General features: G+C 36.8%; 1 protein-coding gene across 6 annotated transcripts in view; it reads right to left on the bottom strand.

Annotated features, from left to right (window-relative positions):
• Positions 1-500: 500 nt before the first annotated feature.
• Positions 501-15,000, bottom strand: part of LOC119573017 (nuclear pore complex protein Nup214-like) — a 29,949-nt gene continuing 15,449 nt past the window's right edge. The window contains exons 13-23 of one of the 6 annotated variants that reach the window (XM_037920024.1): positions 14,389-14,535; positions 13,079-14,235; positions 11,508-12,967; positions 11,206-11,435; positions 10,800-10,849; positions 9,025-9,129; positions 8,771-8,923; positions 6,839-6,979; positions 5,210-5,318; positions 4,649-4,741; positions 501-1,545 (exon numbers count right to left, since the gene is read on the bottom strand). In XM_037920024.1, coding sequence (XP_037775952.1) covers positions 1,518-1,545; positions 4,649-4,741; positions 5,210-5,318; positions 6,839-6,979; positions 8,771-8,923; positions 9,025-9,129; positions 10,800-10,849; positions 11,206-11,435; positions 11,508-12,967; positions 13,079-14,235; positions 14,389-14,535 — 3,673 coding nt within the window. In that variant the 3' untranslated portion in view covers positions 501-1,517. Of the gene's footprint in view, positions 1,546-4,648; positions 4,742-5,209; positions 5,319-6,838; positions 6,980-8,770; positions 8,924-9,024; positions 9,130-10,799; positions 10,850-11,205; positions 14,236-14,388; positions 14,536-15,000 lie in introns of all 6 variants that reach the window. The other 5 variants (XM_037920032.1, XM_037920041.1, XM_037920013.1 and 2 more) reach the window with 5 other exon arrangements.

Below are 15,000 nucleotides of genomic sequence, written 5' to 3'. Positions count from 1 at the left end.
TTTTTTTTTTACCAAGAAGGAAAAAGACTAATTCAGTACAGTTGAACATTTAAATTTCTTTGCAAATTGTAAATGCATATCTTATTAGTAAAGTGGTTTGATTGTATTGTAACATTTTTATATTGCTCTCCATAAAAGTGTACTTTTTGTTATCACAGCAGTTTTTTTTTTTTTTTTTTTTTTTTTTTTTTTTTTTTTTAATAATTATTTAAAGTGAAAATCTTTTTTTTTTTTTGCCTGCCAATGTAATGTTTACCTATTACACACATAGTAATTTTACTGAAATGTGCCTTTTATATCAAATTCAAGTATCAATTTGCAGTGAAGACTATATATATGCTTACATACGCATACAAAATAGTCATGTGTGTATGTTTGCGTTTGTATGTGCTTTGGGGTGTTGAACATATACGCATATGCGTGAAACATGTGATTATATTTCATATTTCATACCTTGCTTTAAAAAAACAAGCTAAGAATGAGGATAACAATAATACAAATATGACTCTTCATTATAATTGATAGAGAAACTACACTTAAACCGCAGTAAACCACCTTCATCAATCTTAAAACTGTACATTTGAAAAGGAAGCACTGTATACAATGGCTGGTATAATTAAAATGTACAATGGGAGTTCAAAACAAGTTAAAGTGGGGCTATGGATGACAGCTGAACTCCATATCACAAATAAATTGAACAGCTGAAATCCATTTTAACAAACAAATTCTTTAACCAAATTAGATTATACTTTTATTATATCATCTGCAACAAAGTATCATCATAATGATGTTTTCCCGCCTATTGCCTAATAGCTATAGGGTCAATTCCACAAACAACGTTCCCATAGTTTCAACAAAATATATGATCAAATTGATGTTACTGAAATACATGTTTTTTTACAAAGTGATTTAATCCACTGTACAATAAGGAGAACCATTTTACATAAAAGGGCAGAATTACAAAGTGATCTGGTAAAATTTTATATCTTAGAACATACTGAATTCTGTTACAATCACAATATATCAGAGTAAAATAACTGATTAATGGTCTCTGTGTATGGTTTATAGTTAGTTGAGATCTGACATTCTGTCTTCAACATATCTTCATCCAAAGGTGGCTATAATCCGTTTTGGCATAACTTCCTATAATTTTAAAATTTATTCCCCCAAAATTATATAATGCATAAGAGTAATTACATATAATTAGCCAATGTATTTTTCATAAATTTGAAATAGAGTTGAAACCAAACTTAATACTATTTTGTGTGTCTGTATATAAAACAAAATGTTTTTGAAATTCTTGTAGCTCTTTCACTGCACTGGTCTTGTAAAACCCTTCACTGTATAAAATAATACTAATAATAAGGTGGGAAAGAAAATATGGCTCTCCAGCCAAGTGGTCCCCTTGATGTCACATGGATCAAATTTCAACAAGTGATGGTAGAGGTCCGATATCAACAGAAATCAGTTGAGAGTAGCACAGAAGTTACAATCATTCACCATGAATCTGGATTAACTCATCGCCATGATGAAAAGCTGCTTCCACTGTAAATACAAAAATAAAATTACTAAATATAGAAGGTGGAGAGAAAAGGTGAATAGAATGTGTGTACTTGCACTTGGGTGATAATATATAATCAAGTAAATTTATATTCTCTACTTGTTATTAGCATCAAATGTGACAGCTGAAAATAATTAAGAATGTGGGTGTGGAAAAGATGAAGATGAAAATGAAGATCCATGACATCACTACTAGCTGTTATAGAAAAATATGTTTAGGGCCCCTTACTTTGTTCAGAAACTCTTATTCAAGATTTAGTGCTCTATACCAGGCCTTTCTGTTTCCACCAAGGTGTGAAGATTGTTAGAATTTTGAGTTTAGTAGAGCCAAAGGTTAGGAAGCCTGACATATGCCTTTTTATAAATACTATCCTTAATTAATTAAGTATAGTGATGCCTATAACATGTCCTTACATTAACTTATCTTCCCCAATTCCTAAACCTGGCAACATAATGGCTTGGACAACCTATGCTGTTTCCACCTGATGTACACATACCCTCAATTATAATTTTGTTCTGTGGATGTTGTTTACTCAGAGACAGTTCCACAAGTGCATAGTTACAAATAAGTCAATTTGAAGGCCTAATTGACCTCAAGCTGATTACCCTATCTCTTGTTTTTTCAGGCAAAAGTTTTTTTTTTTTTTTTTTTTTTTTTTTTTTTTTTTTAATGCTATCATTAGCATTATCGCTCAATGTGATTATTGACAAAAGGAAAATTAGTGTTATTAGCAAAACTAATAGTGATATATTTTTCCAAAATGAAAGGCAAAGGTAAATGGGAAAGTTCAGGATGGCCTAGCAACCAACATCTAGGTAATTAAGCACTTCTAGAGCCAACTGTGAGTAAACAAAACTAATAAGCAAATAATAAGCCAGTGGACTGAGGATATATGTACATTCCCTCCTAAAGTTATTGAGCTTAGCTGGAATCTCTATTTAGAGGTGATACTGGTCCAAGGAGAATTCAAATTATAATTTACAAATTCTGTCTTCCACCATACCAATACAAGTCCAAGCATTCCTCATTCCTCATATGAATTTTGAGGTTGCCATTACGAGGCTTCAAAAAGTTTGTGGAAAAAGTACAGTTTCAGTGATGGTGTTCATTTTTCAAAATACGCTCCATTAACCCTTTTCCGACGGGTAGTATTCATAGAGGCCGGGGCCTCGCTGCCGGGGGCTTATATCGTCGCCCTAGCATGCGCAACCACTCATGCCAAATACCAGCATCACATGCCGTTTCTTCGTAATACTACGAAGATATGTTGTATTTTCAGTTTTCATTATTTTCTAAAGTCTCTACTTATCATTCTTCCTGATAAATCGAGACTGAAGGATACTTTTGTTGTTATATAGACTCCATAGTTGATCATTATTCCGTCTATAGTCCGAATAAAATAAGGAGTGTGCAGCATCATGGAGTTGAAATCGTCGGTTTGTTGCATGGTAAAAATGAGAAAGTGTTAAAACCGACTTAATCACACTTTCACTGGCAGAAAAATAAGCTTTTGCGTGATTGTAAAAAAAAAAAAAAAAAAAAAAAATCATGGCATTTCCATACTCTATGGCATGTGTGTACATGCCCCCAGCAGATAGTCCCGCCATGCCATGGCATGTGCGTACATGCCACCCATCGGCATTGGGTTAAGGTTAATATACTTCCGCAAATGCAGATAACAGCTGTGAGTAAAACTGAGGCTCACGTGATCTCAAGCATGTCAGAGCAGCTTTCTTTACATCTTTAACCAATGGAAAATTGGTGCTTTTCAATGTGTTTTTTTGTTTGGAAACTAAAAGAACTCAAATAGATTTAATTGGGGCTGTAAGGTAGATTTCCCATCAAAATTCATGTAGCCATGGTGGAAGAGGACATGCTGATACAGCTTTCCTGGGTGTTTTTCTGAGATTTTTTTTTTTGACAGTTTTCTCACAATGTATTCATAATAAGCAGATGTAACAGTTTTTTTTTACTTTAGTGGAAGTCAAGCAGCAAAAGTCCCTCTGCATCTCAGAAGACAGTGGCCATGACCTTTCCTCTTGAACGCTCAGATTTTGCTTTGACTGGTCCACTTCCACCCCTGGGCTGCAAATGCTTTGATTGAATTTTGTCCTTGGGATTATACTGGTAGAGCCATGTTTCATCCTCTGTCACAAAGCTCTGCAGAAAGCTTCAGTGTCCTCATCCCACTTGTTCAAAACTTCCACGGAAAGATCTACCCTGATTTGCTGCTGATCTGGGTGCAACAGCCTAGGGACCCATCAAGTGGAAAGACTGCTTAGCCCCAAACTCTCTACCAGAATTGTGTGTGCAGAACCCACAGAAATGTTGAGTGTGTCTGCTACTGATTCAGTGGTTATTCATCTATCCTTTTCAATCATGGCATGAACAGCATCAATGTTTTCCTCACAAACTGACATTGATGGCCTGCTGCTGCAGGGATCATCTTCAATTTTGTTTTTTCCACTTCTGAACCGACTTATCCATTTATAGGTTGTTGATTTCTTTAGGGCATTGTCACCATAAACTTGTTCCAGAGTCAATGATTTCACCATGAATTTAATGTTTGTCCTGGCCTCAATTTTGGTGGATTCCAAGTTGCTTGAATGGTGCCTTCTTACGTACATTTAAGAGTTCATGTTTGAACCAGTTGTAACACATTGGTACAAGAATGTTCAGGTGCATTGAAATCAAAATTCTTCCATATGATTTTTATTTATGGACTTTTTCCATTAACTTTTTGAAGCCCCCTCGTATATTATTTCATATTCGAGAGCATGAGGTGCTGTTGGAAAAAAAAAAAAATAATAATAATAAAAAATAATAATAAAAATATAAAATAAAGTAAATAAATAAATAAATAAATTTAAAAATTAATTAAAAAATAAACACACACACACACACACACACACACACACAAAATTATCATTATAATCATAATAATATTAGTATCAATATAAGCTGTTCATAAAATAATATTTTTTTATGAATCTGGCAGCTGTGCATCACACAACAAACAATGTTATAGCCTAAGGCTATATAAAACCTGCAAGAAAAAGGGACTCTTCTAATGCTGCAAGATCTTACCTGCCGAAAGTGCTTCCACCTCCAAAAGTGGCCCCTGAGGACTGCTGTTGGGCTACACTGCCAAAGGTTGCCGTGTTATTCTGAGCCGCAAAACTGTAGGAGAGTACCAAGTAATAACAAGAGCAGCCCCAGCAATAGTATAATCAAAGGTAATGATAAAACTAATAATATAATGTTAACAGCAGTGTCAGTATTACTAACAATAAAAAGATAAACAAGTATCAAAACGACTCAACACTGACAACAGCAATATTCAATATCACTACTAACAACAAAAACCCAAACATAATCCTTTATGTAATCAAAACAATATTAGAAAAGAAATTATCACGAGGAGGAGGAGGAGGAGGAGGAGGAGGAGGAGGAGGAGGAGGAGGAGGAGGAGGAGGAGGAGGAGGAGGAAGGAGGAGGAGGAGGAGGAGGAGGAGGAGGAGGAGGAGGAGGAGGGGAGGAGGAGGAGGAGGAGGAGGAGGAGGAGGAGGAGGAGGAGGAGGAGGAGGAGTTACTCACCCCCAACCACAAAACCTACCCAACATATTTATGAATGGAGAAGCAACCTACCTTCCAAAGCCAGATGAAGAGGAGGGTGTCGAGCCACCTACTGAACCAAATGTTGTTCCACCTGAAGAGGCAAAAGTGCCAAACCCAGCACCACCTGAGGATGTGTTTGCTTCAGTAAACACAAAGATGAAAAGCATTAAAAACAAAACAAAACAATGTGGGTGGGGAAAAAACATAAGTATCTATCTACTTCTGCTGAAACAAATAGCAAAATGGAGAAAATAATTTAAAGAAAATAAGAAAATATCACAAGGATCAATAAGATGGAACTCTGGCACCAATTACATAAAAATAAAATATCAAAATACATGATGATTTATAAACATCCATTTTAAACCAACACTGAGGTTTCAAGTCACTCTCCCGAACTTTCTACAGAACTTCCCAGTCATAAGAATCCTTTCTTATGACTGGGAAGTTCTGTAGAAAGAACTGGAAGGAGACAAAGATGAAAATGAAGATGATTTATTCAGCTTTTTAATCCAATGCAGTTGGGGATAGCATGTACAGACAGGCCAAGCCCATTGTGAGTTTAGTTTATTACTTGTCTTTGCACACAGATGGCTCTACAAGTTCTTAGTCACGAAGAGTTCATTACTAGTACAATGTACCTTACCCTTTTAATCTTTTCTTTGAGTTTTGGAAATGCTTTTGTCTTATATAGCTATCAGTAATGTTAATGACAGTATAATAACTATAATGCCTGTAATAAAAATAGCAGCATCAATAAAATAAATATTTTTTTAATGAAAACTCAGGGAATGGGGAAAAGTGATGTCTCTTTGGTAGCTGAACACTTGTGGAGCCATCTATGTGTAGGAACATTTCACAAAAAGAAAACTAAGCAGCATGGAGTTAAGGCTCAAAGACTGAATGAGCTCATGGGAGAGAGAAAAAAAAGGAGGAAGGAGGAAGAAGAAGAAGAGGAGAAAGGAATAAAGGAAAGAAAAAAGAAAAGAAAAGAATGATGGAAGAAAGAACCAAAAATAGAAGAGAGAAGAAAGGAAGAAAAAAATAAGAAAAAGAAAAAGAAGGAAAGAAAATGAAGAAAAAGAAGAAATAAACAGAAGTAAAGAAGAAATAGAAGAAGAAAAAGAAGTCATAAAAAAAGTAGTGGAAGAACACAAGCACGCAGTAGTTCTCAAGACTCATGTCTTCTTTTGCACAAATTAATTTACGTCATTTAGAAGAAAAAATGATCCCCCTCAAAGAAGGAAGGAAGGAAAAAAAGAAAAGAAAAAATCACATTCAACAAAATCCCTGATGAACATGTGAAGATTTGTCTGTAAAAAAAAAAAAAAAATAAAAAAAAATAAAATAAAATAAATAAATAAATAAATAAAATAAAATTGACACCCTAAAGTGAGCAGTCCCTTTAGTCTAATTGAGATCTCTTAATCCTTACATTTTGTGAAGCAATGGACTTTTTGATGGAAATGAAAGCAAGGCAGATTTTTGGTCGATGCTTAAAATTTTTTTACTAGAGAATGAGTGACTGTTTATGTATAGTGGTAATTGTATCCATAGTATCTTGTGGAAGATGTATGTATATGCACAAGAAATGGGAAGAAACAATACAAATAAAAAGTCTAACAATAAAAGAACAACATGAGACACAATGACAAATACCTGTTGGGCTGGACACTGAGGACCCAAATGCAGCTGATCCACCAAAGGTTGGGGAACTTCCAAATTTAGGAGGTGAACCAAACACTGGTGCTGCACCAAAGCCTGGGGAACTTCCAAAGCTTGTTCCAGAACCACCAAAAGCTGTGAAAAAGAAGAAAAAATCTTCTATAAGATTATGTAAAACCATCACTGCTTCTAGAACAAACTGGATAGAATAACAAAAGTAATATAGCACCAATATGCTAAACTAGTATATATAGATCATAGAAAAAAACACTACAGTTGGATTTCCCTTTGGTAAACCAAGAAATGTACTGGCAATCAGACACAGTCAGCCACACCAGTGAAAATAATAGGTATAGAAAACATGCACATACCTCACTTTCTATACCCTTGAGTGCAGCATACACAGGTTTTTAGAAAATGAGACTAAAAACAGGATTTAATCGTACTTTGGAAAGGCTATATCACAAAATAAGCACACACACACACACACACACACACACACACACGCACGCACGCACGCACGCACGCACGCACGCACGCACGCACGCACGCACGCACGCACGCACGCACGCACGCACGCACGCACGCACGTACGCATGCACACACCACACACACACACACACACAAAACTCATTTGCACATAGTATTGAAACTTGCAACCTGGTATTTGGGACCCTTTCACCATGTTGTGATTGGATATTATTGACTGTAAGAGAGTTAACACATAGATACAAAGGGAAATGATCTTATACTTTGTGTTCCAGGTATGTTTTCTTATTTGTCAATATTCCTCCTTAGTAGATGGTAAAAATTATAGCAAGCACCCAAAGCACCAGGAAACGGGGGAAACATTTTGTAATTCCATAAATGATGATATTAGTATTTGATGACACTTGAGTCACCAAATGAGTGACATATATATTTATACTGTCTTCAAGTTTAATTAAAGTTTAATCAAGATCTCTAGTTCTAGTACGCATACATAATTCCAGTGTCCAGGATCAAATTTTAATATACCTCTCGACCAGAATTAACTTTTAAGCTCAAATTTTAACCATGCTCATACACAGAACGAACTGGTTAATCACACCAATCATATACTGATACATAATGATGTCATTAACTCCATAGAAAAGATGGAGCCGAGTTCCTATTTATGATTATTATAAGGAATATCAAAATGAATTCTGACATTTTCATGTTAAAGATGTATATAAAAATTCAACAATATATACTTTTAAAAGTAATAGGATACTCAAACTGCAGATGTAACTCTCAACAGTGAAAAGAAGAGTGAAAAGAAAATCCCACAGAGAATTCCAAAGTTCAGACACAGAAAAGGCAATGTTATTTCCAGGTTGGAAAAATATTTCCAACTTAAGTAATAGATTAATAGACTAAAAGAGAAAGCTGTTAATAACATTACAATTAGGTTTCAAATTTAAGGTACAGACTTCCTGATTCTTTAAACTACAGTGGCTTCAAAACTGCGTCAAAATTTGTTATCATGTTCCTATCCCGTGTCCCACAACCACTCACAAGAAAGAACTCTCCGAGAAAACTTTCATAAAATGATGTTACGAGTATTTTATTTTTGTTCAACACCTTCAGTTCAGTTTCCTATAAAATTCACAACTGTATGTGTATATATATATTTTTTTCTCTTTAGCAAATGTCTTATTATCAATATTAGTATGATATGAAACTCATATAAATATATAAAACAGTAGATTTACTGATAATTATAATTACACTGACTCATGCATCTAGCATTGTGCCTTACATCTTCTATGGATTTGGATCAAACTTTGATCTGGAATTAACTACAGAAGACACCCTAAGTTTAAAAAAAAAAAACATCTGCAAAGTACATATACCCATAGGATAATAATTTCTAGCATTGATGAAAACCCAGGAGAAACTTACTGGACTTTTGGGGTGTTGTTACCCCAAAACCACCCTGTGCTGTCTGACCCACAGAGCTGGAGAATGCAGCATTTGCTCCACTGCTTGCAGAGCCTCCAAATGCCATTCCTCCAAATGTACTGCTTGGCTGGTTTGTGCCCCCACCAAAAAGACCTGCAGAATGATGGTTGTGCTAAAGACAAGCTATATGAAAAAAGAAAGATGTTGTTGCATAGAATCAAGTCAAAGTATAAAGTTTATAAAAAATTCCTTACTGGACTGAGGTTTAGCTTCACCGAAGTTGAGCGAACCAAATACATTCTTATTGGCATTTTCTTGACTTGGTTTGCCACCAAGACCACTGAAGAGCCCACCAGACCCTGGGTGAATAAGAATGTAGAATAAGATACAGGATAGGAAAAGAAAAAATGCAAATAATTGATAATGAAAACTAAAATATGTCTATAAATTCAAAATTTACCTAGTTCTTACATATCAAATTATTATATATAAACATCTGAGGTGTCCTTATACTTATCTAATTACTTATGGTGTGCCAGTGTATTTCCAAGATTTTCATATTTTTAACTAGTTATATAGATGTTCACAATGTATAAATGCTATGACTTATCATGATGTGTTAATCATACAATTAACAAAATCACTGCTTGGCCACCTAGTATTGCAGGAGGGCCAGTGGCATACAATAACAGTCACTCAATTTATGTATTTTTCTGTTACATAAGCCAATCTATTACCCACCACAGTGTATGGCTTCACTCTATCATAGTGTGCTTTAGACTGGTTTATTTACCAATTACATTCTTTATTTTTATCTTAAAATATTAACCCTTTGCCGATGGGTGGCATGTACGTAAATGCCATGGCATGGCTAGACTATCTGCTGGGGGCATGTACGTACATGCCATGGTGTATGTATGGACATTGTTTTTTTTTTGTTACAATCACAGCAAAATATTATTTTTCTGCCACTGAAAATGTGATTAAGTCGTTTTTAACACACCCATTTTTACTATACAAAAAACTACGATTTCAACTCCATGATGCCACAACACACTGCTTATTTCATTCAGACTATAGAGCGAATAATCATCAACTATGGTGTCTATATAACAACAAAAATATCCTCCAGTCTTGATTTATCAGGAAATATGGCAAATAGAGACTTTAGAAAATAATGATAACTGAAAATACAACAAATGCTCGTAGTATTACGAAGAAACGGCAAGGGATGCTGGTATTTGGCATGAGTGGTCACGCATGCAAGGGTGACGATATAAGCCCCCGGCAACAGGGGCCAGGCCACCATGAATACTACCCGTCGGGAAAGGGTTAAGCTCTTTCTACATTATCAAAAGTTTCTACAGGTCATTGAAAGAGACAACATACACCAAGCCCTGGAGCTCATCAAAAATATCATAGTATAATACCTACGTAAAACAATAAAACTATTTTGGCTGTGTGCATTTCACAATACAGTAAAAATAACTATTATTATTTTAGTGAAAATATCCATTAAGTTTATGTTACTTGCAATATTCTTCAAGTGAAAATTGCATTATTAACCCCTACCCTGGCTGTTATGGCCATCAAGTCATGAGAAAAATTGGCATGAGGGGTGGGTTACGTGAATATGCCATTATGTGAAAATATGGCTGTGGGCCAGGGTGACACTTGCCATTGTGAGCATTTTGGCTGAAGGCCAGAGTGACAGGAATGACTCATCACAAGGCAGTCTACAAATGTAGAATTGTTGCCAAATTCTGTGCAAGATAACCTGATGCAGAATAATAAATCATATGATTATTTTACAAGCATTAACTAACTTTCCCACCTTTACACTTCATGTCACACAAAAGCAATAAGATATAAATGGGGATTGCACATATAATGCTTTCTCCTCTGGTGTCATTTTATCTATAAATGTGATTTCACATAGACTATTTATTGGTTCCTTTTGAATCTAGATACCTGATAAACAATATTTTGGCCTGAATAATCATTCTTATGATGATACCAATATACTTACCAGATCCAAATCCAGAAGATCCAAACATGGATGAACTGGAATTATCATTGCTGAAAGAGGTAAATATTATTAGTTAAACGTCATTGTTATATACATATTTTTTGTAGCAGAAATCCAAAGTGAATATGAACATGACAACAAAAGAAAAATGTACAAAAGAGCAAGAACAAGACAATGTAACAGGTACAGATGGCCATGAACAGCATAGATAGATGGTAGTTTTTAATCTTTTTATTTTCTATTAACTATTTTTTAATAATGTTACAATCACTACATATGAATCACCTAGGATTCCTACCTTAAAATCAATATACATTTGTAAGCAACATATATTCAAGTTATCAAGGGACATAAGAGTATGATGTGCTTAAAACACAGAGAACAGAATGCTGATACTTCACACTACCTTTTTGCATTAAAGGGTGAGGATCCCTGCGATGGACTCTGTCCAAAAACTGATCCGGAAGTTCCACTTCTAAATCCAGAGCTGGTAATTGGCTGGCCGAATACAGAGCCACCTGTGGTCTGTGATAATGCTCCAAAAAGGGAGGATGACTGTGTTCCTGAGCTACCAAATACAGAGCCTCCCTGCCCACTACTGCCAAATACTGATCCAGTAGCAGTGGTGGGTTGGGACCCAAATACTGAACTGGTAGTAGTGGTTGGCTGGGATCCAAATACTGATCCAGCTGCACTGGTGGGTTGGGATCCAAATACTGAACCTGATGATGGACTTTGTGGGCTTTGACCAAAGACAGAGTTTGTTCCCTGTGAAGATGTTTGGCCAAATACAGAGCCACTTGCAGTTGTAGTTGTGGCAGATGTCAAGCTGAAGCCACCTGCAGAATTCAGAGTACTAAAAGCTGAGCCAGAACTGGAGGTTGTTAGAGCCCCAAAGGCTGATGTTCCAAAAGTGGATGTTGAAGATGAAGGAGAAGCTGCACCAAAGAGGGATCCAGAAGTTGAAGTGGCTGATGCAGCTGTGCCAAATATACTTCCACTAGTAGTTGTGGCCAGACTACTTTCTGAAGCTGATGTTGCAGCAGGAGCAGGAGAGCCAAAAAGAGATCCTGAGGATGAAGGTGATATGACAGCTGTGCCAAACACACTCCCACTAGTGGAGGTACCCAGAGTGCTCCCTGAAGTTGCTAATGTTGTTGTTGGAGAGCCAAACAGAGACCCAGAGGATGCTGAAGCAGATGTCCCACCACCAAACACACTTCCAGTGACACTTGAAACTGAAGTGGTTTTAGCAGTTGAGGTTGTTGTTGGAGAGCTAAAGAGTGCCCCTGATGATGAAGAATCTGATGCTGCAGTGCCAAATATACTTCCAGAAGCAGATGAGGAAGGAGCAGTGGCACTGAAGAGTGATCCAGAAGAAACTGTAGCACTGAATAAGCTTCCACTAGTTGTGGTGGTTGATGAGACTCCAGAAGCTGATGATGTGGTGGCTGGAGAACCAAAGAGAGATCCTGTTGGAGTGGGGGATGCAGAGGCAGCAAATATGCTTCCACTAGAAGTTGTGGCTGAGCTACCTCCAGAAACAGTAGATGGTGGCATAAACAGTGAAGAACCTGATAAAGTGTTCGAGTTTGAGAAAATACTAGCAGTAGAAGTTGCATTTGTTGATGTTACAGTGCTAACAGGTGATGGTATACTCTTTATAGTGACTGCAGAAGTTCCACTAAAGAGACTGCCAGATGAAGAGAACAGGCTACCTGAAGATGCAGTTGCTGTACCTCCAAATAAACTACCAGACTGGGTTGTTATGGAGGATGTATTTGAAAACAAACTTCCTGTGTTAGTTGATTCTCCTCCTGGAAAGATACTGCTCTTTGTAGTAGTTGTTTTGTTACTGAATAAGCTTGGTGCTGCGGTGGGTGATGTAGTATCCACACTTGTTGTTGCTGAAGCTGTGGTGGTTGAGGTTCCTCCATTTGTGCTTCCTGATGTGGCTGCAGTGGTACCCCCAAACAAACTTGATGAAGTTGCTGTTATTCCTCCAAACAACTTTCCTGGTGATGATGATGGTCCTCCAAATATGCTTGCACTAGTGCTGGCTGTTCCTCCACTGAAAATGCTTCCTGTTGCAGGTGCACCAGAATTTTCAAACAAGCTTCCACTGCTGGATGGCCCTGATCCTCCTAAAGCCTTAGTCCCAAATGAAGCTGTTGGTGGTGAAATAAGCTTTTCAGGTACTTTGTCATCAATGATATATAAAGTTGGTGGTTCAACCTCACTAATTTTTTCAAACAAATTCCTTGTTTCATTTGACTTACCTGAAGTATTACCAGCAGCAACTGATGTTACTGTTGAAGTTGCAGCAGAAGTGGTAATTGGTTCTCCTGTCCCTGAAGTAGTAACTGAAGCTGAAGAAGTGGTTAGAGGTGTTAATGATGGAGTGCCTGTATCAGTTACCAGAGATGTCTTTGAGAACAAACTTGCAGATGTAGTAGTTAGTGTTGAGCTTGGAGCACTGAAGGACAAAGTATTTGTACTGCTTGATATGGAAGGCAAACAGGAGGTTGCACTAGATGGAATCACATTACTAAAGAGATTGGTAGATGCAGTTGGTGATTTGAAGGAAAAGGTGGCCCCAAACGAGGGAGGTGAGCTTGCAGTTGCAGTGCTACCCACTGTTGAAACCACAGCAAAAGTAGAGGGTAAAGATAATGATGAACCAGGTGTCGTAGCTGAAAATCCTACTGTAGAGGATGATGAGGATGCACCCTTGAACGAAAAAGCAGAAGAAACAGAAGGAAGTGAAGACTGTGCAGAGGATACAGCAGTTTTAGTGGTGTCAGATACTGAGGCTGTCCCCAAGATAGATGAAGCAGTATCAAAACTAAGGGATACAGTGGTGGAAAGGTTTGTCCCATTGGGAGTGGTGCTGGGTACTTTTGATACCATAGATGAAAGTGCTAGCAAAGGACTTGCACTCTTGGTTCCATCTTCTAGCTTGACACTGGGTGTCTGGGGAGGAGTTATGTCTTCATACTGCACCTTCCCCAGACTAACACTACCAACAGATGCTGCTGCAATAGAAGGCACACCACTGAATGAGAATCCAGTCTTGTTATTTCTAGATGCTGCATTTTCACTATCCTTTGTTGTTGGGACACTTGGGATATTGGCTGTCTGTTTAACAGATGAAAAGGGACTGGAAGTCCTAGACTCTGAAGGTGATCCAAAATCAACAGACTTTTGAAGGGCTTCTGATTTGGCACCAAGACTGGTAACAGGGGAAGGGGTGTTCTTACGGTTGGGTGTTGAGAAGGTCTGAGGGCCAAAGGAAGAGAGAGTAAAATCCAAAGCAGGTGATGATGCAGAATGGTTGACAAGTAGTGAAGAGTTGTTGGGCAAGTTACTAGAATCGTTGAAGAAAGTACTGTTCTGGAGAGCTGTGAGGTTCATTCGGGGAACATTGGTACATTTTCTGGGGAAAAAGATACAAAAATTTAAATTAATTAATATGCAAATATATATATATATATATATAATATATAAACACACACACACACAAATATATAAAACAACTACACTCAATCCTTCCATATCAAAAGGGTTAGATTTTCATCTGAAAACTTACTTGACTGGGACAGTGGTCCTCTGTGCCAGGAGTTTCTGCAGTCTGTCCTGCTTCTCAGGGGGCAGCATTTTGACAGGAGAAACACGCATTGACGATGACAAGGAAGTTTCTCTCATACTCTTCTCTAAGCTGGCAAATATCTCCTCACTGAGAATTTGAATTTAAAGTTTAAGTTGGGCTCTTAAGCAAGACTGTACTAAATTTCATGCATTTTCTTTATAATATTTTCATTACAGTTGCTTACAGCTTATTATATTAACCTATTGATGCCAGGAGGGCTTGTGCACACTTTCTGTCTACTGTGATTTTAGTTTATTTATTTTGTTTACACACAGATGGCTGCACAAGGTGTCAATTACAAGGGATATCTGATACCTATTCCTTAAACTTTTGAAAAGAAAGAAAAACAGGAAAAAGTTTTAATTCTTATTGCTATTAATATTGTTCATAATGGTATAATAATAATTATAAAATAATAATAATAATAATATTAAAAATACTCATAATATAATCATATATAATAAGGAATGGGATAACAGGTAAAGTCAGATAAGTCTATTCACTGACTGCTTGGTTACTAAGTGCTTGTGAAACCATCTATTTGGAAACAAA

Source organism: Penaeus monodon, chromosome 1, assembly GCF_015228065.2.
Source record: "Penaeus monodon isolate SGIC_2016 chromosome 1, NSTDA_Pmon_1, whole genome shotgun sequence".
Lineage (NCBI taxonomy): Eukaryota > Metazoa > Arthropoda > Malacostraca > Decapoda > Penaeidae > Penaeus > Penaeus monodon.
This window is presented reverse-complemented; position numbering and strand designations above follow the sequence as displayed.